We start from the raw sequence: 24,901 nt of genomic DNA on the forward strand, positions 1-24,901 counted from the left end.
CACTTTATAAAATCAACTCCACGCTGAATTGGATAGTGGGGGTATGAACAGGTCTGTAGGACGTGTAACGCGTCCCCTCGCGGGGATCGTTGCGCTTGCCACGCTTCAGGCTGGCGTGGATAGTAGAATAAACAAGGTCGACAGCTGTTACATTGACAAGTGTCATTGTCGACAGGTTTACTAGTGTTTTTCAAAAAATTTTTGGTCTGTCTATTTTTTGGGAATAATGCTGCACCACTATACCCGACTAAAATTTAGACGCTCCAGCATCTAAATTTAGATTCACCCTTGTAAGCGGTTTGCAGAGCATCTAAATTTAGACGCTAGAGCGTCTACATTTTTGACACGCCCCTTTGTTAGCGGTTTGCCGGTGCTGTACTTAGACGCTATAGCGTCTAAATTTTAGACGCACCCTTTACACGCCTCTGGCCAATGTACCCTTTATACTGGCCAATGCAAATATCTAATTGAAAATCTTGCCCAGAGATAGTACATCATGCCCACACAAAGCTTCTTGTACTGTCATTTGACTTGTGTATGAGTTGTCTAAATATTCACTACTTATTTATGTAAATAGTTTTTATTACTTGTCATTTTTGTAGGTCTGCTAAGTGTCGTCATGGAGCCATTCTTCAAGGGAGAAGTGTTTGATACCTACCTGGTACCTGTCAGCATAAGCTATGAACGAATACTGGAGGAAACTCTTTATGCCTATGAACTTCTTGGAGTGCCCAAACCCAAAGAAACCACATCAGTAAGATTTGCTTCCTTTGGAGCATTATTGCTAGTTACAGCATCACTTATATTTATCTGGCATATTATTTTTTCTTTCAGGGATTGCTAAAAGCTAGGAAAATTCTAAGTGACAACTTTGGAAGTATCCATGTGTTTTTTGGAAAGCCCATGTCCTTACGATCATTGGCATCTGGAAGACTTAACCGATCTCAATATAACCTAATTCCCAGGTATTATTACATATGTCTGATTCAATTCATTGGGAACATTGGATGCCACCGCAAAAAAGCTCCTTACTCTTTATATCCATATAATCAGCTTGGCAACCACAGTATGTGTAAACCACACTAAACAGAGACAGGATGCCTATCCCTTTCTGGAACAGAAAGCGATTTGGGCAAAAATAAAGTGGTGACCAAAAGCATCAACAAAAAATTAACTTGAACAGTGGTATATATTTGACAACAAATTTAAAGAGAAGCATTAATGTTGGTGAAAGGTGTTTTTTTTGTTGTTTTTTTTTTTATGTGTGTGTGTTCATTTCTTTTGAAACAGTACAGAATACAATACATAAAATAGTATTAGCAATGAGGTATTTTGCTTGTTTCAGACATCTTTCTCATCGACCAACAGAGGATATGCAAAAGTTTATCTCTGATGTTGCCTATAAAGTAGAGCTTCACCAAATAGCCAACATGGTGCTCAGCCCTGGCGTGCTAATAGCAGCAATTGTATTACAGAATTGTCCAGCAATGAACTACAATGTATTAGTTGACAAAACCCTTTGGCTCAAAGATTTAACAGAGGCATTTGGTGGATGTCTAGAATGGCCAGGTATGTAAACAGTAATTTTGAACATTTGAAATTTGACCTGTTTATGTTCTAGTGGAGCGTGTGCATTTTTCCTATTCTTGTTCTTATGATTGGAATAATTTGTGTACATACAGATCTGTCCTCATTCATCTTTGCTGCAGTCATGCCAAACATCACCTCTTGGCACTCCAGGTCGCCTGAGTATCTTCTGGTATCAGGCATCTTCTTCTATTCTTTTTTTTTTTTTTTGCCTTTTTGTTTTGTATTGCAATGTAACTAGGACACATAAGGAGACTGTGCTAATTAATTTATTATTACATTTACATATCTGTATGCGACTGATTCTCTGAATCTGTATATGAAGTATATGGCTTGTTTTCTTTGCTGTGCAATTTTCCTCCGTTCCTCTACATTTTTGCATCATGGTCTGCTTATAGTGAATGGAGTACTTAAAATTTGTGCTGTGACACAGCTAAGTACAGTAGCAAAGTTTATGAATATTTGGTACAATATTAGGACAGGTGTATGAGTATATGCACACTTCTGTACAAGTGTCATATGTAGCTAACACTTCTTCACCCATCTGTGGTACTGATGACCACCTCTTGAAGGCGCCCAAAAGAGCTCAGTACACTGCATAATCAACATATACTGTCCCTATATATACTCACTGCACCCCCATCTCCAGTACAGGGCTTCCTTTCCTCCATATACTGCTTCCACCATACACCGTATATTCTGCATCCCCTCTCCATATACTATGCTGCACCACAAGTTACTTGTCATCCCCGGACCCAGCAACAAATAGCCGCCAGTAACCAGGAAACGGAGGCAGGAACCACCCGATGGTCTTGCAGCGCACAGAACAGGTGCTGTCATCGGGAGGAGGAGGGGTTAGTGCTGGGGCTGCAGATGATGCGGGCAAGGAGGAGGAAGATATTTGGCTCAGCAGCTTAATATATATACTGTGCACCGGCGGAGGGATGAGGTCCTATTGTTGCCCTTCCCACACCCCGCACATGCCATGCCCAGACTCCTCCAGCAAGCTTCTGGTGGCTAATGATGTCTTTTTTTTTTTTTTTTTATATATTTATTGAAATTTTCAAATTTTTTTGGTTTGTACAAGCAAAGTGGTACGTGCAGTACAAAGTTAACAGATGGAAATAAACATTAGCATGACATTCACAAAACACATGTTGAGACATTGTCTATTTGTAAAAGGAGTTCACATCCAATCGTCTCCCCAGCATGGCCGGCTGGCAACGCCGCCCGCAGGGAAAGTAGATGCGAACCAAGCTTTGACCGGAACCGCAAGGAGTTTCCGGATTAATGAAAACAATAACATGTGTCCTGCATTCCAAATAGAGTTGCGAACCTTCCGCTAGTATAATTAAATAACACAGCCAATGCTGGTTAGAGGAAATTTCCACACATACACTTATTGACAACCGAACAGTATCAAGTAGTAATAAAAAGAGAAAGAAAGAAAAAACTTATACATTAAACATATCAATAAAATTATAAAAGAGACCAATCATGAGGAGGGAGGAACATAGGGTGAAGTGCTCCTGGTCAGGGTCAATAACTTATACATAAGTTGATATACCTCGTATTATATATGGTAATGTAGGTGTATTCAAGGGAATAAATAGATTAAGCAGACAAGGTTGTTGGGCGTGAAGTCAGAGATAGCTGACGGCAAGTATTCCAAGGCCATAATTTGGTCCTGCTGGCTTGGGTCTAGGGATTCAATAAACGGGCTCCATTTTTTATAGAAACGGTGCCCATCAGCTTCTATGTTCGGGAGGGTGGATTGCCTTTCAAGGTATAGGGTTTTAAGTATGTGAGCGCTCCGTGTCAAGTCTGGGTGGGGTCCGCACGGCTTAGGATTAAATAGTTATGATTAAACATAGTAACGGAATCAGATGTCTTTGTTTCTTGGTGAGGTGCCAAATAGAGAAGTTTAGCATTAGTATAGCCAGTGGATCTAATGTCAATTGCAATTTAAAGGTAGAATTGATAAACCCCAAAGTTTTGTACCAGAACTTTCTGATTTTTGGACATGTCCAAAAGCAGTGTATAAATAGTGCCATAGCGGTTCCACACTTCAGGCGGCTAATGATCTCTTATAACCCTAGACTGGCCAGGAGCTGTGTGGAAACCTGTGCACTTACATGTGTCAGTACTATTATAATTATATAATTTGTAAGATCACGTACAAAAAGTATTTACATGATCAAACAATTGCCATATAGGCACAAATTAATTTCCTTATACTTACCTGATGCTGATCATGCCTAAATAACTAATATTGGGACAAGAAAGGAGATATCAATTTATTACAAGCATACCAATTTGCAGATGATAAGAGAACCAAAAAGGTTTATATCGGAGACTGATGTTGCTTTCACATTGCAGAAATGGGTAAAGACCCAGTATTTGTAAACGGGACTTAAAACGGGTCTGAGCCATAAGGGCCCTTTCACACGACGTGTTGTAAACCGTATATTACTGGTTAATTGCCATTTTTGTACCTTTCACATTGAACCCGTTGTGAAAGGTACAAAAACGTTAATTCACCACCCATTCCCTGGTACCCCCACTCCCCCCTGCTCCCCTGGCAGCTGGTACCCCTGCCCCTCCTCCCCTGGTACCTGTCCTCTTCACTGCAATACTGTGTGTGGGCACAGGGCTAGGTAGGCATAGTCCAGCGGGTGTGCCAGGGCAAGAGTTGCTAGTCTGCATTTGCCTGGCTGGTGCATGTTAGGAGGAGGCTGCAGCAGGTGCAGGCTAACTTAACTAGCTAGTTCCCATCCGCTGCAAGGACCCCGCCACTGACTTAACATTCTCATAACCCCAGATCCCCAATGCCGCACCAGTGCGGGCAACTCCGCTACAAACTGTACAGCCAGCCTGCAGGGGGTACCAGGGGAGGGGGGGGAGCGCTGGCAAGGGGGGATACCGGTGTGAGATCCAATATAACTGTTCAGACCCATTCACACTGCACAAATAATGGGTCTTCTTATAACTTATACAGGATAACTTCTTTTTACCTGTTTTGAATGACCGGTTTTCTTGAACCAGTAATTTTAAACTGGTGCTTTCACACTGCAGCTCTAACCTTTTTAAAGGCTAAAAAAATCGGCAATATACTTGCTAGATATTAATTGCCAGGCGATGGCGCTGCGCATCGCTATGGCCCCTACTTCTTAGAAAATGCCCCTAAATCGCTACGTGTGTAGGCCCCATTAGCTGTACCGTAACGACGCATCCAGGGAAAAAACTCTAGGGCCAAAAGACAACTTCTACAAAAGAGAACTGAGAATTTAATCTTTAAAATGCTACCTCATTTAGGGGCCATTTATTAAGGATCACATTTACATAGAAACATAGAATTTGATGGCAGATAAGAACCACTTGGCCCTTTTTTAAACATGTTACCTCTAACCATATTTGATCCTTATTTTTTTTGTAAGGATATCAATATGCTTATCCCAAGCATGTTTAAATTGTACTACTGTATTTGCGTCTACCACCTCTGATGGTAGGCTGTTCCACTTATCTACTACTCTTTCTGTGAAGTAATTCTTCCTCACATTTCCCCTGAATCTTCCTCCCTCTAGTTTCAGTGCATGTCCTCGTGTTCTGTTGCTCCTCTTCCTGTAAAGAATGTCTCCCACCTGTACCTTGTTAAAACCCTTGATATATTTGAAAGTTTCTATCATGTCCCCCCTTTCCCTTCTCTGCTCTAAAGTATACATATTAAGATCTTTTAGTCTTTCCTGGTATGTTTTGTGATGTAGGCCATGCACCATTTTAGTTGCCCTTCTTTGTACAGTCTCTAATGTATTTATATCCTTATGGAGATATGGCCTCCAGAACTGAACAGTATGCAAGGTTTGGGTTGGTCCTTCGCACAGGGCAAAGATTAGTATTCATGTTTCTTAACAAAAGGAGAGATTTTGGTATAATTGTTCTATCTTGTGTAAATTCCCAGGGGGTGTGCTACCACTGGACAATTTTATAGGTAGAATATAAGGAGAGAGCAGATTTGTCTCGATGGTGGTGCACCACAGATTAATTGTACACTTTAAAACTTAATAACTTTTATTAAATATGCTGAATAAAAAAGGCTGTGAAAATATGACAATACTACATATAACATAGAACAAGGACAAGTGTGAGATGTGCAGTTTAAAAACTAGGGCTCATGCGGCGTCCCTTAGCACTCTGTTCCCTTTCATTTCAATTTATTAATGTTCCTGTTTATTAGATATCGTCTTTCCCTGCGTGTCGGCTATGTTGCCTAGACCACGCCCAGGGGACAGATCTGTTCACAGTAAATTAGACCAATATCTCCCTGTCTGTGCACTATGTCTTTTCCAAAGTTCTCAGCTGTGGTGATATTGAGTCAGTCGGTTTTAATTGACACTGTCCTGTTCAGTAAGAGGAAATGAGTCACCCAAATGCCGCAGCTATAGGGTGTTCACATTGGATATTATACTTCTTGTTACTGTGTAGCGTATGGGTCACTCAATAGTGGACCACCACAGTTATAAAGAGTCTATACAAATTGCGGGCAAATATCGCCTGGTTTGTACTCTTTACCCTGGTACGCAAATATCATGGGCTAATATAGCGCTTCAACATTCCCTTTCCTATAAACCAATATCCCACGGTTTGTGGCATCGGGTAAGAACCTCATATATGCTTGTGGGTTGGCTTAATAGGGTGGTGTATGTGCTTTGAGGCGGGTGAGCCGGGCTATGTGTAACCCGCTCCACCAGCTAGGATTAGCCACTGAGATAGCAGCGTCACCAGGGAACAGGGTAGGTACAGCAATACGGACTGAATAATCACAATAAAAATAACAGTTTTAAGCTAGACATTAGAGTCCTGAAAAGGACTAGAAATGCAGGGCCCTGACGAAGAACTGCGAAGCATACGCCGGCCTCCATAGCCGTGCGGCCGCTCACTTAGCTCTCCCTACCCCTGTCTGACTGCATTTCTAGTCCTTTTCAGGACTCTAATGTCTAGCTTAAAACTGTTATTTTTATTGTGATTATTCAGTCCGTATTGCTGTACCTACCCTGTTCCCTGGTGACGCTGCTATCTCAGTGGCTAATCCTAGCTGGTGGAGCGGGTTACACATAGCCCGGCTCACCCGCCTCGACGCACATACACCACCCTATTAAGCCAACCCACAATCATATATGAGGTTCTTACCCGATGCCACAAACCGTGGGATATTGGTTTATAGGAAAGGGAATGTTGAAGCGCTATATTAGCCCATGATATTTGCGTACCAGGGTAAAGAGTACACACCAGGCGATATTTGCCCGCAATTTGTATAGACTCTTTATAACTGTGGTGGTCCACTATTGAGTGACCCATACGCTACACAGTAACAAGAAGTATAATATCCAATGTGAACACCCTATAGCTGCGGCATTTGGGTGACTCATTTCCTCTTACTGAACAGGACAGTGTCAATTAAAACCGACTGACTCAATATCACCACAGCTGAGAACTTTGGAAAAGACATAGTGCACAGACAGGGAGATATTGGTCTAATTTACTGTGAACAGATCTGTCCCCTGGGCGTGGTCTAGGCAACATAGCCGACACGCAGGGAAAGACAACATCTAATAAACAGGAACATTAATAAATTGAAATTAAAGGGAACAGAGTGCTAAGGGACGCCGCATGAGCCCTAGTTTTTAAACTGCACATCTCACACTTGTACTTGTTATATGTTATATGTAGTATTGTCATATTTTCGCAGCCTTTTTTATTCAGCATATTTAATAAAAGTTATTAAGTTTTAAAGTGTACAATTAATCTGTGGTGCACCACCATCGAGACAAATCTGCTCTCTCCTTATATTCTCCAGAACTGAACACAATACTCTAGGTGAGGTCGTACCAATGACCTATACAGTGGCATTATTACTTATTTCTTTCTACTGCTGATACCTCTCCCTATGCAACCAAGCATCTGACTTGCCTTCTTCATTGCTTTGTTACATTGCCTACCTGCTTTTTAAGTCCCCTGAAATGGTGACACCTAGATCCCTCTCTTCCTCAGTAGTTTCCATTATAGTGCCATTTATTCTATATTTAGTCTTTGGATTTCTGAGACCCAAGTGCATGATTTAGCATTTTTTGGCATTAAACTGTAGTTGCCATACTCTTGACCATTCCTCTAATCTGCCTAGATCCTCAATCATTTGTTTTACCCCTCCTGGTGTATCTACCCTGTTGCATACCTTTGTGTCATCTGCAAAAAGGCACATTTTACCCTCAATTCCATTTGCAATATCACCAATAAAGATATTAAAAAGCACTGGTCCAAGTACAGATCCCTGGGGTACTCCACTTGTAACCTTTCCCTCCTTTGACTGTACTCCGTTTACTACAACTCTCTGTTTTCTGTCCTGCAACCACGCTCTTATCCATTCAACTATCTTAGAATCCAATCCCACGCTTTCAAGTTTATTTAACAGTCTCCAATGTGGGACAGTGTCAAAAGCTTTACTAAAGTCTAGATAAGATACATCAACAGCCCCAATTAGAGGGGTGGAATCTGATACTAAGAAATGCAAGTAACCTTCATAAAAAGTACAATGTTTATTATATAATATAAAAAATGAAATTTAGCAGCACATATTAGAAACAATAAGTAGCATGAAATTTAGCATATAACATGATAGTGGATTAAAAAGGGAAATTTGGGAGAGCGTTTAGCTCTTAAAAAAATGGGTGAAGTGACTGAAAAAAGTATTGAATGTCCATACGGTACCGTATTAAAATGTCCAGCTGGGTTAATAAAGGGTGATGAGCCCACTAGGATCCGTTCCTATTTCGCCTCAGTTTTGCAAGGACCTGGATGGCAGGGGATGTATTCCAGTTTAGCTTTGCGGAGTATACTCACCTCCTGTTAGTTCTCATTACCAGAATGGTATGTTGTAGGCTGGATTCATAATGGTCTCCCGATATTGAAGCCAAAATTTGGTCTGGAGGCTGGTCCGGTCTCTCAGGGCTTAAGGCAGCTGTATTGGGTGGTATTGAGGGGGGTCAGTCACTTCAGGTATCCACCAACGCGTTTCGCTCTATGGTAGAGCTTTTTCACACCTTCAAAAAGCTCTACCATAGAGCGAAATGCGGTGGTGGATACCTGAAATGACTGACCTTCCTCAATACCACCCAATACAGCTGCCTTAAGCCCTGACAGACCGGACCAGCCTCCAGACCAAATTTTGGCTTCAATATCGGGAGACCATTATGAATCCAGCCTACAACATACCATTCTGGTAATGAGAACTAACAGGAGGTGAATATACTCCGCAAAGCTAAACTGGAATACATCCCCAGTCAAAAAAGTCAATAAGATTTGTTTGACATGATCTTCCCCCAGTAAACCCATGCTGTTTTGGATCCTGTAAATTGCTGGTTTTGAGATATTCTACAACTCTTTGTTTTAAGAGTGTTTCCATCAATTTCCCTACTACTGATGTAAGGCTCACTGGTCGATAGTTGCTTACCTTTTCCTTGCTTCCACTTTTGTGCAGTGGGACTACATTCGCTGTTTTTCCAGTCCTCTGGGATTACTCCAGTAGCTAGTGACTGGTTGAATAATTCTGTTATTGGTTTTACCAGCTCCCCTTTAAGCTCTTTTAGTATCCTATCTGGCCCCATTGATTTATTCACTTTCAGTTTTGAAAGTTCTGTGAGGACTTTCTCCTCTGTAAATGTACTTGTCTCTCCCTCAGTTTTCTGACTATACTTGCAACTTAACTGTGGCCCCTTCCCCTCTCTTTCAGCAGTGAATACTGAGCAGAAATAATTATTAATATTATCTGCTATTACATTGTCCCCCTCAAGAAAACTTCCACTCTGTCTTCAGTCTAATTATTCCACTTTTTGTTTTTCTCCTTTCACTTATATACCTAAAAAAAGTTTCCCCCCTTTACCCACTGACTGAGCCATTTTCTCTTCAGCCTGTGCTTTTGCACATCTGATTACCTTCTTAGCCTCCTTCTGTCTAACAAGATACACTTCTTTGTCCTCTTTCTTCTGCGTCTGCTTAAATTTCTTAAAGGCCATTTTTTTTGCTTTTACAATACTTGCTACTTCTTTTGCAAACCACAATGGCTTTCTTTACAAAGGGATCTGGGCAGAATATTATCTCCCAGAAATGCATTGTAATATGCTATACTATAGTGTGGATGTATTACCCTGCACACGCAGGAACAGGGTTCCAAAAGGAGCCCGTCCATGCAATGCACTCAGCCGGGTGCCGGTGGGTCTGCATTCGCGTGGTTAGTGCTGAACCCCCACCGACCCTGCTGACCACACTGTCCCGACCGCGATAGGCTACAATGGGCTACCACTGTTCTGAGATGGACCAGGAACGCGAAGCAAAGCTGCCCGATGTTGATACATTGGGCAGTTTCATATCCCACATAGTAACCTATGGGGGATGCGGCCAGCGGCGGTGCAGGAGGGATCGCAGCAGGAATCTGTGATTCCTGCTGCTGTCCCTCCTACATACATTCAGGTGATACTTAATATTTTCGGCTAACCCTGATTTATCCGCAAATATTAAATGATAAATGGCCCCCTTATCGATTTTGGTTAAGTATGAAGGGAGAAAATGGGATCGTTGTCAAATATCACCTTCTAGATATAATCTATATGATTGTGTGTTGTAATGAATGTGGAGCCTATGAAGTAATTCCTCTGAGTGGTATATTTCCCTTGATCTACTTGTGCTTATTGTTATGCCTTTTTAGATCATATGTCTGCCAGCAAAGTGGTTCAGTCCAGCTTAGACCTCCACTCAAATATTTTGAGGCTTTGGAAGGGAGAAGTGGAAATGTTTGAACAAAATCCAAGTGGCATTCTTACAGAAGAGCTGGTTTTCAGCAGAGCAGTGACTGTGCTCATGTGTGCCTCTTACAGGAACCAGATGGCAAATGTATATGTACGACCTGCCTTGGTGGTATTGGCTAGTAAAATGGCACGGAGTTGTAGAAGAGGTAAGTACAAAGCATCACATTTATCATCATATGAGTTCAATTCTTTTTGTAACAACTACCTCGCTCCATTAGACTCTCCCTGACCTTGCAAAGCTTCAAACGGGCACTAAAAACTCACCTATTCATCAAAGCGTACCCTTCCACTGCATAAACTAGCTGATTCCCCGACCCCTTGCCTGTTTACATCCTGCTATCTAGCCACCACCCACTTGCTTGCACCTCTCGTAATCTGTCTGTCTCCCCTTCCTACTAGATTGTAAGATCCTCCGAGCAGGGCCCTCTTCCCTCCTGTTGTCAAAGCCCTCTTCTCTTCACATTTCACTCATAGCTCTCCTATACTCAAACACTCAATGACCATCTTCGTCCGCATACTCATCTAGATCATTGGCCGCAAGCCTCTTATAGTATGTTGATTGAGTCCTCATTACTTATATTTAAGCTGTAATGTGTATTGAACTGTGGCGCTCTTTATTTGTACTCTATTTTTGTTACTTATTCTATGTTATGCCAAGTTTTGTCTCCTTGTACTGTACCTTTGCACGGTGCTGCAAAACTCTTGTGGCGCCTTACAAATAAAATTATAAGAATAATAATAACAAGTGCTTACAGTGAATTTAGTAAACATGTTGCATACATTGAGCGATTGGTACCATCTGTGTAGTTGCAGAGTTCCAGATCACTCAGGCACTGTTATAGATGAAAACCAATGATAGTTTATTGAACACAATGAATGATAAACAACACAGCACTCTTCAGTAATACAATCCATAACAACAGTTCCCACAGTGAATCCATGGCAGAGTATCCCCTCTTAGTCTAGGGTCATTGACTCCTCTCCCCAACCCTCATAATAGTCCACCTTTCTCAAACTCCTAACCCTTCCTCTGGGAATGTACTTCCCAGGGAAGTTGGTGGGGTCTTTGTAATATCCAGTCCCTACTACTTTCCCAAGTGTCATCTCAGGTGATACTTTGCTGGGACGAACTCCTGTCAGTTTTTCATTGCTCGCCGTACAGCAGGGAGTAATTAGAAGGGTTAATAATTACCCTTATTAGCTCAACCATTTAGTGTCCCCTGTGGTTTCAATAAAGAAAGATTGCTTTGGTAGTATGGGCTACCTAAAGTGATAATCTAATTATTGGTGTAAATAATTATTCCTTTGTTATAAGCAGACCATAGAAAACTAGGGCTAACAAATACATCAACTATAGTGCAACTGCAACTAGTTCACCCAATACCCAACTCATACTTCTTCCGATACCTACAGTTGCGACACACTTGTAACGCACAATTCCCCCAAAATCCACCTGACTTTCATGCGGCCCCTGTTAAATCTCTTCTGCAAACTTTGGGAGATTCACGCTTAATATCCAACATATATTCCACACTACTCACCGCTCACCACAACAATGTACTCCCAACCCTGAAGGCACGCTGGGAGGAGGACCTGGTATCTCTTACCCCTAAAATTTGGGAACTAGCTATGGCCAGTGCTCGTGTAGCGACCTCCTGTTCACGTTTCCATCAAATCCAATTATACATCCTACATAGAGTGTTTCTCACCCCGGCTCGCCTCTTTAGTATAGGAGGAAGGGCTGATTCTAGGTGCCCCAAGTGTGCCCATTTGGATGCCAATTTTTGGCACCTAATATGGTCCTGTCCCGTGGTCGAGACCTTCTGGCACCAAGTTATTCATGCTATAACGTCTACAGGGATCCCCCCCAACGTACTCTCACCCACAGTATGTATCCTGGCGGCCGTTGGAGGTGACGCACTGGACCATGACACCCAAAGATATACAAATAACCTCTGTATGTTGGCCAAGGTCTGTATAGCAAGGGCCTGGCTGGCCCCTAATGGCCCATTTCTTGCTGCGTGGGTATCACTTACTAATGACACAGCTTGTCATGAGAGGTTTGTGTATATGTCCAGGCGCTCTGAGACCAAATATCTACGAGTATGGGACAGATGGCTATCCTCCCCCCTATATGTGCAGCCTTAGTCAGGTTACAACATGGCAATTCTTCTCTGACTGTACCAGTGACATACGCCGACGAGCCATCATGGTAAAAACTGATGCAGACAGACCACCCATTACACTTAATTAAAGATTCAAAATATACTACTAACGCCACGTTTGTTTGCACCACAAATCTGGTAGGAATTATGATTGAATACACTTTGTTTAGATTGCTTAATAGAACACCCTTACTTCTGCATGTAATTCTAAGTATATTTTATTATTGCATGAAAAATGTACAAAAAAATCTAGTATAACAGCAAACATGTAAAAGCAGGAATGTTGACTGCTTGTTAATTTGTGAGATTCCTTGAATCTTGCTTTTGATCTTTGTTTTATTTGTTTTTTTGTTCTTGCCTTTGTCTGTAAGAAAAAATAGAAAATTTTCAATAAAAAGCACTTAAAAAAAAAAAAAAAAACAACTAGAGTGCAACTAGTAACACAATTGCATATATTACCAGTGAAAAATAATATAAATTGCGCTAGAAACAATGTATATAAAAAATATTTATTAAATTAGAATTCACTGGCCAGTGACACAAACTGTACACAAAAAAATTAAAATATTAACATATAATATTTCTATGGAATTAATATTCTAAGTCATCTTTTGGCTGCTGTGGTAATTTATAATACGACTGTATTAGTAGTTATTAGTGTCCATGTAATGTTTGTATTGTCCTGTCAAGTAATGGGTATTTGTGTCCACTTTATGGGGGAGAGAGAGAGGAAAAAGGAAAAAAAAGCTACAATACAGCTCTTGTCCCCTGTCTGGCCAGACAGAAATGAATGAAATAGAGGGGAAAAGCCCTCCCTTTACCTGGGCCTTTAGTCTCGACCTCCTTGTTCAGAGCTCCATTAGCAATGAAACCTTAGTACTTGCTTTTTTGGAGGGGATCCCCTGTATTGCAGAGATGTTGGTGCTCATGAATCGATCATTGGAAATGAGCTCATCATCTGAGGAAGCCACTGATACCCAAAAGTGGCGGGGAAACTCATCCCCTCCAGTTGCTTTTAGCTTTAGTAAATATATACCTCAAGATCTAATCTTAAATAGACACTTTCTAAACTCTGCCATTAGAGTCTAGTACGGCCTACACACATGCCGATATTAAGGCATTTTCTAAGCGATTTTGCTTAGTTTGGCAAAGTCGCTTAGCAAATGCCCTCACATCGGTGTATGTGTGGGGGCTATATCGGCAGCAGTGCGAGTCTCCGCGCGTCTTTATCGCTGGCCGAGATTGATGGACAGTGTCCATCATTCTCGGCTTCGGCAGGGTTCTCCCACCGGAGAACACTGGCGCTGTCTGCTCGCTTAGCACACAGAGCTGACCGCTCGCTCTGTGTATGGGCTGTCAGCTCTGTGTGCTATGCGATAGCGGCGCAGCACAGCCCGACCTAGCATAGCTAGGTCGCCCTACACACATCGCTATGTGTGTAGGGCCCATAGGTTTTAAGAATATCCATGCTTTAGTTTAAATGGCTAAAAAACGAGGTACTGTTTAATTTGCCTTTGCTTAAGCATAGAGATCCTTAAAATCTGGACTGTAATGGCAGAGTTTGGGAAACATGGGTCTGATCTGTACTGTCCAAGGAATGCCATCCCAATCCACCCAATTCTTATTTTGAATATGGTAAACTGTTATACCAGCAGATACTACTACATAAACTAATGTAGTGTCACAAAAATAATTTGCACTGTGAGTTTTCACTATAAGCCTTAGTTTGTGATGTGTAATGTATAAAAATGTATGTAACTGCTGCAATGATTATTAAGTCGTTTCTGACTTCCTTTTTCTTTTTTTTTTTTACTTTACAGAGGATGTTTATAAAACATTTTGCTTTATGAGAAATCTTTTTTCCAAAGAGTTCATCTTCTTTCCTGGGTTTGAAGAGAAGGTAAGCGATATCAATCCACCTTTCTCCACAAGAGTAAAGGTCAAGCCAAATACTGTATGTTGTCACATGCCAACCTGGCTGTACTCTTATGTTACCATGTGCTGCTGCCACCTATCAGCAGCCAGGGCTATCTATATATGGCTCTCAATGACCTCTACTACTTGCTAGATTCAGTCTGCAGTTACTAGAGTTTAGCCCACAGTCTCATGTGTGTTCCTGAGATACAGTGGCAAGTGTAGTGTTCCCGCTAGGCTTCTTTCACGGGGCGCTGCGCCCTGCCCCTTTACAAGCCGGCGAATTCCGCCCTGCCCTTTTTCAGCCGCCCTGCGCCCTGCACAGTTAATAGCCGCTCTGAGAATTAACTTTTGAGGAGGCTCAAATGAGCCGAAAAGCGTTGTATACAACAAGGACAGACAGCGCCTGCACACGGGAGACCCGGTGACATCATCATCCAGGGATGGCAGTGAGTTCAGTTCAGTTCAGACGGGAGCTCAGGGAGAGCAGCGGCTGCACCTGACCGCTGTGAGCAGGACTTGGAGCGGCGGCACCGGGCATCAACACCTCGCTCTCCCCACGTCTCCCCGCATCGCTCCATGTTGTTAGCGGCACCACAGGAGAAGCCGAGTGGAACCAGCGCCCGGTGGGGGCTCCATTGACACGCTACTGCGCGGGAATCGTGAGTACCCTGCCTCACGGACGGGCAAACCTCCACTCCCATAGCTGGGGTCACTCAACTAACAATAAGGTGGACAAGGAGAAGTCAGGGCCCCGGCTGGCAGCAGGCACACCGAGAGGAGTCTGCTCCTTGGGCTTGCTGCAGTATCTCACTGTGGCACAGGGGTCTGGGGGGAGGTTCTGGGGTAACGGACCTTTAGAACTTACTGCAGACCCCTAACTTGGTGGGGTCACAGATGTCACCTCCAAAGTAGTTACTGGGCTGACATGCATGTGTTTATAGGTGCTCCTCAAAGTGCTGACATGTTTGGGGTAGGGGGTTGTAGAATAATTTTACATGTTTTTGCGTTTAAGCACCCCTACCCCAAAACATATTGATATGCACCCCAAGAAGTATTGACATTATGGGGGATCATTGGTGCATCCCCCAAAAAGATTTTGCCATGTTGGGTGGTAGGGGCATGGGTATTCACTCCCCCCCAAAAGTGTTGATAATCTGGGGTTTTACTGGTGTCCCCCTAAACATTCTTGATGTGTTGGGGTTCTGATGCCCTGGCATCGAGCATGAAGGCCCTTGTAATTAACATGTAGGTAGCAGCACTTATATGGCATAATATGTAATAGCCATTAATCTGTATGGTATATGTAATGGGCATTACCTAGTGCTTGGGATAAAGTAATGGGCATTATGGTGTTTGGTATAACGTGTAATGGACATTAGAGTGTGTGGCATAATATGGTACTGGCATGTAATCAGTCCTGTATTGGGGTGCCGGACGGGATCCCGACAGTCGGGATCCCAACAGGCATTTACCCGACATCGGGATCCCGACGGCCACCTGCTATTTTTCCTCGTGGGGGTCCATGACCCCCATAGAGGGAGAATAGAACCGTGCCCACGAGGGGCTTAGTTGCGCTCACCATGCTGTCTGGGTCCGGCCAGTCGGGATCCCGACATCGGGCTAATGACTGTCGGGATCCCGACGTCGGGCTAATGACTGTCGGGATCCCGACTGTCGGACCCCTGTACCACACCCCTTAATTGGCGGCCTCTTGCAGTCATCGTTTGCTCTTGCACTTATAGGCACTAGTGGAGTCTGCTGGGAGTTTCTCATAAACATTAACATCCACAAGTTGTTACAGAATCTCCTGTCTGTAATAGTCAATGTCCAGGACTACCACCCCACCATTGGCGCAGAAAGGTTTTTTTTTTTTTTGGCAGTGCGGCACAAAATCTCTAGTTACACCATTGCACGCTTAAATTAAATTTAAAATTCTTACTTTAAATGTAAGGCACTTGTTTCCTAGCACGGCCACAATCGGGAGTAATCGTGTACCTTAACTTAAGGTACACGATTAACGCGATGGATCCGATTTCCTTTGAAATCAGGCCCATTTTGCTGGCAAAGGCAAAATCGGGTCCATCGCGTCGGTCGCGTGCATTAACATGGCACGCGACGCGACCGACGCGATGGACCCGATTTTGCCATAGGGTTCAATGTTAAAATATTTTTAACATTGTTATCGCATTCATCGCGTCGGTCTTGTGCCATTATAATGGCACAGGACGCGATTAAGCACATTTTCATAGCTAACAATGGGAAATGGGCCAATATGGCCCATTTCTCATTGTATATGCCCCCGTCATGCCTATAAATTAATGCACCCCACGTTTGACGCCAACCCGAAGCGTGGCGAGCGTAGCGAGCCCGCGAGGGGCGGTGGTACGCGTCCTCCAAACTTTTCATACCCCTACTATCCACGTCGGCGGGGAGTTGAGAATATAAAGTGTGGCGAGCGGACGCGTATACCTGTGAAGTAATGCGCTTCCCCTCGCGGGGCTCACTGCGCTCGCCACGGTACGGGCTCGCTGCGCTCGCCACACTTTATATTCTCAACTCCACGCCAACGTGGATAGTAGGGGTATGAAAAGGTCGGAGGACGCGTACCGCCGCCGCTCGCCACGCTTCGGGTTGGCGTCAATCGTGGGGTGCCGTTCACAATGGGGCCATTTGGAGTCTGGGGACAATTTTACATTGAATCCAATGTAAAATAGGGTCCCAGGGACCCTATTCACATTTGATTCAATGTAAAAATCGGGTCCATCGCGTCGGTCGCATCGCATGCGATTTGGTCGCATGCGATGCGACCGACGCGATTTTTCCGACCCGATCAAAATCGGTGTGGCCGTTCTAGGAAACAAGTACCAAATGTAATTTTACTGTGTAATGGGCATTACTTTTGTGGGATTATGTACAAGAGTCATTATTGCGTGTGGCATAATGTATGATGGGCAAAATGGAGTGTGGCATAATGTGTAATGGGCATTACAGTTTGTGGCAAAATGTGCAAGATTCATTATGGTGTGTGGCATAATGTGGCCATGCCCCTATTGTCATGTAGCCACTCCTCTAGTTTCATATAACCACGCCTCCTCACAAAACGTGACCTCTCCCACTTGTTAGTATCACTAAGAAATCATTTTTAAGCGAAAATATTGTCTCCAACACTTCTGCGCCTCAACCCTTCCATGTTGAAGGGTTAAGGTGCAGAAGTGTTGGAGACAATATTTTCTCTTAAAAGCTTATCTTGGAGGGGTTGTGGAATTGCCTCCATTTATCTCCTTAACACATTTGCTGCCCACCTGAGAGCACACTATTTGTGAATCCAAACCCTATTCTGTAAACACTAAGAAATAATATCTACTTGCACCACTGGTTACAGCTCTTGCTTTTTGAGGCCACAATCATGTTTGGTACTTGTGTATTATCACGGCGCCCACATTTTCCATCGTAGGGCATTGTACAACCAAAAAATAGCGTTGCATGTGATGCGACGCGATTGGACCCAATTTTTAATCGTACAGGCACCCAGATGCCTGATTCCTATGTAAATTCCCCCCCAGACCCGATTTTTGATTGTACACCCACCCTGATGGGTAATGACTATGTTAAATCCCCCCCCATTGTTAACGCCAACCCGAAGCATGGCGAGCGCAGCGAGCTCGCAGCGGTACGCGACCTCCGACCTTTTGATACCCCCACTATCCTGGATTGGCCACTGCCCCTATGCATTGTTTTCACCATTCAAACTACATTCTTCTTCTTAAAGTACTCAATTCTCAATAAGTAGTAACTGGGCCATGCAGATCTCTTATGGTGCCATATTAAGATGGGGTGATGTATCTCTATTAGTCATAGTAATGTAATTAAAGATGGTCTTGATTTTGGTTGTCAGGTGACGGGAGCAGGACAGTGTGGGTGGCAAGTTGGAAAATACACCGCTCTTGAGTCCTCGTTGAGTATGTAACCCACTACCCTAGATTGCACCATTATATGTACTTTGTACTCCTAAGTATGTCTGTTTTGTTCCAAATGTTCTGCAGTTGAAGAAAACATAAAGGAGAGCTGAATGTATACTGACATGGAAAAGTAAAGATTGTTCCAGTAAAATTTTAAATGCACTAAAGGAAATTAGAAAGGAAATTAGATTAATGGGAAGGTGTATAAATATAATTATATATTGAAAATGATCCAGAATCTAATTCAGTTTAAGTCTCCCAAAGGTGACAAGCATCTAACTCTTGTAGATTAGAGAGATGATCACTACCGTCATGTATGATGCTATGGAACCTTATGGCCCTTTATTTTAAAAGATAGGTCACTACAGTATTATTATTAGGAAAATAGTTTACTTCTGACTCATGAATGTGGGCTGCACTTGTACAACAACAGGTACATGGTCTTCTGATCTGAGAAATGCACAATAGAATTGTAATCCAGGGAATGATCTGCCATTATGGGGCAGGAAGGTTTTTGTTTTTTTCTGCTGGGAGTTTCTCTGAAGATGACATTTGACAAGATAGGAGTTCTATTTCACATGGTATGTGTATTTAACCCTTTGAGTGCCAACATCTCTGTGAGAGATGTGCAAAATATCCACTAAAAATGCCAGCGTCGCTCACATTTGTTATATAAATTTAAATTAAAAAATGTTGTGTAACAAAAAGATTTCCGAAATAAGGTAAACCTTACAGATCATTAAGATGAATGAAAAAGTTTGGTTGGCAGTTTTCACACCGATTTTGACACATTTTCTTGGCACTCAAAGGGTTAATATAAACCACTGCATTATGTGTGTAGTTTGTCATACAGTATCTGTATAGTTTGTCATTGATGCTCAGTTAGGGTGACCAACTCATCCCTTTAATCCGGGACACATATTAATTACACAGGTTCTGTGGCTGGCTTTCACCTGGTTTTTAACTGACACAGAACCTGTGTAATTAATGTGTCCCAGATTAAAAGGATGAGTTGGTCACCCTATGCTCAGTATAGGCCCAGTATGGTAAACCATTGCGAATTATGACAATTTTTTCTTGGCAGGATTTTGAAGAAGGCTGCTTTCTACTGTCCAAATGTGAGGTCATTCATGTAACACCAAATGAAGTGGTCATGACTGCGAAAGGGACAGACACAGCTGTGTTTTTATTCGGAATGTTTCAGCCCTTCCTAGAAGGTTACCAGGTATGTTTAGTTTGACATCTGTGTGGCAATAGTTACTGATTTGATTGGCCATGCCATTTACTCCACCTGTCTATTTAACAGTATTTTATAAGGTGCTTCCTTTTTTAGATCAGCTCTTGAGGCCAGCATTATCATTCTACCTAGAGATGTTAAAGACACAACAAATTGTTCTAGTTATAGACCTATGTCTTTACTTATATTAAATTATATCTTCAACTCCTGGCTCTGTGTTTAAACTTTGTATTGCCTTAGCTTGTGCATAACAAGCAAGTGGGTTTCGACCCAGATAGTCACAGGATAACAGACACACTATTCGCCTCCTCCATTCTTTATAATCTCTGCATACTCACTTGCTTCCTATGCATGTGCAGAAAGCATTTTGATGGATTAAGTTGACCCTTCATTTTTTGAGACCCTTAGACCAGTGGTCAGGGAACAGGGGTAAATTAGGGTTGGGGCATTTGGTCTACAGCATGATGGTCGACATGGGGAAAGCTAGACATGGGTCTAGGTCGACATGGTTCGAGGTTGAAAGGTCATTAGTTCGACAATATCTAGTCAAAAGGTCGACATGGGGTTATTCACTGTTTTTTTACCTGAATATCAGCACAGTCTACATGGACACAGTTTAAAGTGCACCGCATCCCCTCGCATCGCTCGCTGCGCTCACTATGCACCGGGCATGGTGCCTTGCTACGCTCGGCATACTATTTTATTCTCCCACCACACCCTAGTGGATGGTAGGGCATGATATACCGCCTGTCGGCACATGTTGGCTCAAAAAACAGTGAAAAACCCCATGTCGACCGTTTGACTGTCGACCTAGACATTGTCGAACTAATGACCTGTCAACCTCAAACCATGTCTGCCTTTTCCCATGTCTACCCAATGGTGGCGACCTAATGACTGTCGACCATCATGCTGTAGACCAAATGACCGCACCCCGTAAATTACCCCAAATGGGGTAAAAATGTAATTCCTGGAGGTAATGTACGGTTGCACTTCCGAGACACAGCCGGGCATACATATGAATCTATATGCATGCAAGTCTGTGTCTCGGAAGCACGACCATCCATTACCCCTAGGAATTTCATTTCATTGTGTGTGTGTGTGTGTGTGTGTGTGTGTGTGTGTGTGTATGTGTGTGTGTGTGTGTATGTATGTATGTATGTATATATATATATATATACTGACGCAATGCAGTGTGTCAGGCCATTGTGTATAATACGCTTCCATGTTGACTAGTTGCTGCTGCGCCGTTTCTTTTCCTGGTTATAGGCTCCTGTCAAGGTATACCCATCTCTAGTCTACGGAAAGATATTTGCATCATCTTGAAATACTGACACTAATAGTTGCCTTGACATCACATTATCAATGGATATACCACACACAATCTGGCTGCCATTGATGATGATGATGATGATGATTACCATGTTTGGCTGTGTGTAGTACAAATTTTGTACCATACATGGTAATCATTATCACCATCAATAGCTGCCAGGCTGTCTACTGTACTAGCAGGGTATAGCATACATTTCTGGGGGTACAGTGTGTATTACATTTTATATGATTTTCTTCCTTTCAAATCAAGGGTGTAACGTCGGCGTATCTAATTATATTTTGGGGTGAAAGGTAAAAAAGTTTCCATCCCCTTGGATTAGACATTTTGGGTTTAGGGGAGATTTTCTCAACAGGGATCTGCCTTTATTTGGTCTCCTCGGCCAGAGTTCTGTAAATGAATTAGCTTCCTTTACGTTGAAGATTACAAATGACACTAAACGGGGGTGCCATTTCTCACGCCTGATCTTTGCCTTAACCATTGAACCCTTGGACATGTTCTTATTGTTCTTCACATTGATGTTGGCCAACTCTCATAGGTGGCTTCTTCTGGAGCTGGACCTGAGGTACACAGCATCATTGGCCTCTCTTATCCTAATATCCTCCAAGTCCTTATCTCCCTGTGTTATTTCACACAACATTCTTAATTTTACCTTCCTAATCTGGGATTACTGCATTATCACTTTATCTCATTTTATCTCCTTCATCTCTGCTTGCCAATCCTTTATACTTTCCCGTTCTTGCCTCCATAGCAATATATACTTTAGTTATATGTGTTTTTAGGCAATGGCATGTGTATGTCACTTGCCGACATCCAAGTGATATTTGATATCCTGGAAGTAACCCAATTATGTGTTTTCAGATGAGACACTTTGTTGCCTCGCTAGCTGGCCCTGCATCCATCCCTGTGCTCCCGGTGTACTCTGGAATCTTTGTGAAAATACAGGCCAATAACTCAGGGCACAGTGGGCCAAATGTATTAAGCCTTAACAATTAATAAATTGGAGAGTGATAAAGTACCAGCCAATCAGCTCCTGTCATTTCTCATACATCATGTAACATGGCAGTTTGAAGCTGATTCGTTTGTGCTTTATTTCTCTTTCACTCTCCACTTTATCACTTGTTAAGGTTTAATATAATTGGCCTGATGTACTAATAACTCTCTCCTCCCTATCCTATAGGCAGCGTTTAACTACAGTGTTTGAGCTCCAATGGGAAAAGAACTTGTGTTCTCCCCCTGATTAGCAGTCTTATCCTGGAAATAGACATTTCAGACATGCCAAACCATCTATTTCAATTCTAGTAAAAAAATGCCTATAAGATATTTTACAGTTGGTACTTGGTCCCCACTACGCAAAATATTTCTTGTCTTCTCTCAGTGTTTGATGGGCTGTGACGTACTGGGCTCTTTTATCCACATTTGGCGGACTTGCCCCAAGATTGCACTGGACTAGAATAGGATTAGGGACATTGCCCACAATTACTAAGCAATTTCACCCTTCAATAAAATGGGGGTTCAAGTATTGAATGTAGCCAGGTGCCTAGATGCATTACAATGGAAATGCATGGAAGCCCCTCTTCTTTGCTTAGTTATCAAGAAAATTTGGCAAATGTTGGGTATGGATAAGATAACTACATATCTTTTAATAGTAGATATTTTACATTTGTGAAGATTGAAGGCCTGTGAAACTACTCTCAAAATCCTTTTACCTCGCTCCCAACAGAACCTACTGTTCTGTCGGTCTTATTGTGCTTTTTGAGCACCCTACCAAGTCTTAAATAGTGCTATATTTGCTTCCCTTTTAATCCTATCCCTCTTGCTATGATAACTATCACTGTGGTTGGCGTGATCTCCAACAGAGATCTACTGCTCCTCCTCATCTTTGGCGCACCTTCAAGCAGGATCCCCTCCATTCACCCCAACATCTCTTTTCCCTTTCTTTTCTAATTTCCCACTATCCTTTTAACATAGCTATGTTTAATCTGGTACTACAATATCTTCCCATTTTGTTTGGAAGTTTGCAATATCTTTTTTGCACTTTATAATTAAGTAAGCTCAAAATTGTATTTATTTTATTTATTAACTGTTTCTTTTATATAGCGCATACATATTCCGCAGAGGTTTACAGAGAATATATGAACATTCACATCAATCCCTGCCCCAGAGGAGCTTACAATCTATATTCCCTACCACATGTACACGCAAACACATACATTCTAGGGTTAATTTTGTTGGGAGCCAATTAGCCTACCAGTATATTTTTGGATTGTGGGAGGAAACCGGAGTACCCTGAGGAAACCCACGCAAGTACGGGGCGAATATACAAACTCCGCACAGTTAGAGCCATGGTGGGGATCGAACCCATGACCTCCGTGCTGTGAGGCAGTAATGCTTACCATAACACCATCCCTACTGCCCCAAAATATATACTACTTAACAAAAGTCTATAAGAAAGTAACGTACCACACTATGAAGATAACGGAGCAATACATATCAGTTAATTCTACTTGTTCATAAAATGCATTATTCCAAATTGTATTTTACGATGTTTTAAACAAAAAAAAAAAAAAAAAAAATTTATTTTATACAGAACTGGTACTGTAAATTGGTTGTTCAGTTTGCTTTTCAATTTTTTCCAGGTAGCCCACATGTATCTTTCACAAGAAGTGACCGAGTGCATAACAGAAAAACAGTACATATCTGGTGTAAGGAGTTTTATCACACAACGCATCATAGCTGGTAAGTGCTAGTACTTTGTTACATTATTGGGTACAGTGATAAAAGTATTCATGCATTTTACAGTATATCTTTGTTGCTTGTTGTTAACTATTTATGTCAAGGAAAGGGGCTGAATTAGCACAGCTTTGTTTCTGTTTTTTTTTTTATTCTTATTCATTGAAATTATGTGTGTTAGCAGATCTTTCGCCAATGATATGTTCCACTTATGTTGCTTGAATTTTTGAAAAATTCCCAGTGCAGCACACAATTGCAAATGTTGTTGAAGTGCAAGTACCATTCGTTCTAATACTTTCAGTCACAGACTGGTTTAATAAATAGCACCCATTGTGTGAAAATGTATATTTTTTTGTGGACAGTCTCATTGAAATGTATTTTTATATAGTTTTGCATTAAAGTGGCACTATTCTTGTCGTGTACACATTTTGGTAATGAAAGGACCAACACCAGCTGAATTGGCTACTTATGAGTACATATTGCAATAGAAAAAATGGACCAGAGGCAATGGAGACACCTAGCTCCAAGCCGTAAGCAGCGCCTATGTGGTTCACCGCAAGAACCAGTTGTGACCACTGCTCTTCCAACAGAGCTCTAGGGTGCACCAACAGCTGCTGCAGAGTTAATTGGTTCTATCCCAGAAGCCCTAATAACACCTGCAATATTGGAGAGGTCAGCTCCCACCTTGTATTGCTCAGTCTGTGGTGCAACAATGCACTCACCGCTGCTGTTGGACAGTGAGATGGGACACACTGGTAACCGCTGAGTATTAATGCTGATAGCTGAATTTCATGAGTCTGATCCACTGTTCCTTCCTATTCACTGATGGCTCCTGTCCCTGTAGACTGGCTGAGAGTGCGGTCTATATAATTCTGTAAGTTGTCCGTGTCTTATATACACTCTCACACACACCATATTTACCCTTTTTTTTAAGGGGTAGGGGGCACCAAATTCCAACTTGCCTCCAGGCAACTGAGATAAACTTACACCTCTGAACTGGACACATTCTATAAATCCAATTTTGTAGAAAACACAACTAGGTCAGTAGTTCCTTTTATATATTATGAGCCTCTTCAGGCAGGAATGAGATTCTGGTGAGACTGACTAGTCTTTAGGTTGCA

General features: G+C 42.3%; 1 protein-coding gene across 2 annotated transcripts in view; it reads left to right on the top strand.

Annotated features, from left to right (window-relative positions):
- GNPAT (glyceronephosphate O-acyltransferase) overlaps nucleotides 1-24,901 on the top strand; it is a 55,964-nt gene that overhangs the window by 27,652 nt on the left and 3,411 nt on the right. For both annotated transcript variants that reach the window (XM_083176360.1, XM_083176359.1), the window contains exons 7-13: nucleotides 603-754; nucleotides 835-965; nucleotides 1,346-1,569; nucleotides 10,343-10,588; nucleotides 14,428-14,507; nucleotides 19,568-19,708; nucleotides 23,687-23,786. In XM_083176360.1, coding sequence (XP_083032486.1) covers nucleotides 603-754; nucleotides 835-965; nucleotides 1,346-1,569; nucleotides 10,343-10,588; nucleotides 14,428-14,507; nucleotides 19,568-19,708; nucleotides 23,687-23,786 — 1,074 coding nt within the window. The remainder of the gene's footprint in view (nucleotides 1-602; nucleotides 755-834; nucleotides 966-1,345; nucleotides 1,570-10,342; nucleotides 10,589-14,427; nucleotides 14,508-19,567; nucleotides 19,709-23,686; nucleotides 23,787-24,901) is intronic.

This window comes from Crinia signifera, chromosome 3, assembly GCF_055691185.1.
Source record: "Crinia signifera chromosome 3, ASM5569118v1, whole genome shotgun sequence".
Classification (NCBI taxonomy): Eukaryota; Metazoa; Chordata; class Amphibia; order Anura; family Myobatrachidae; genus Crinia; species Crinia signifera.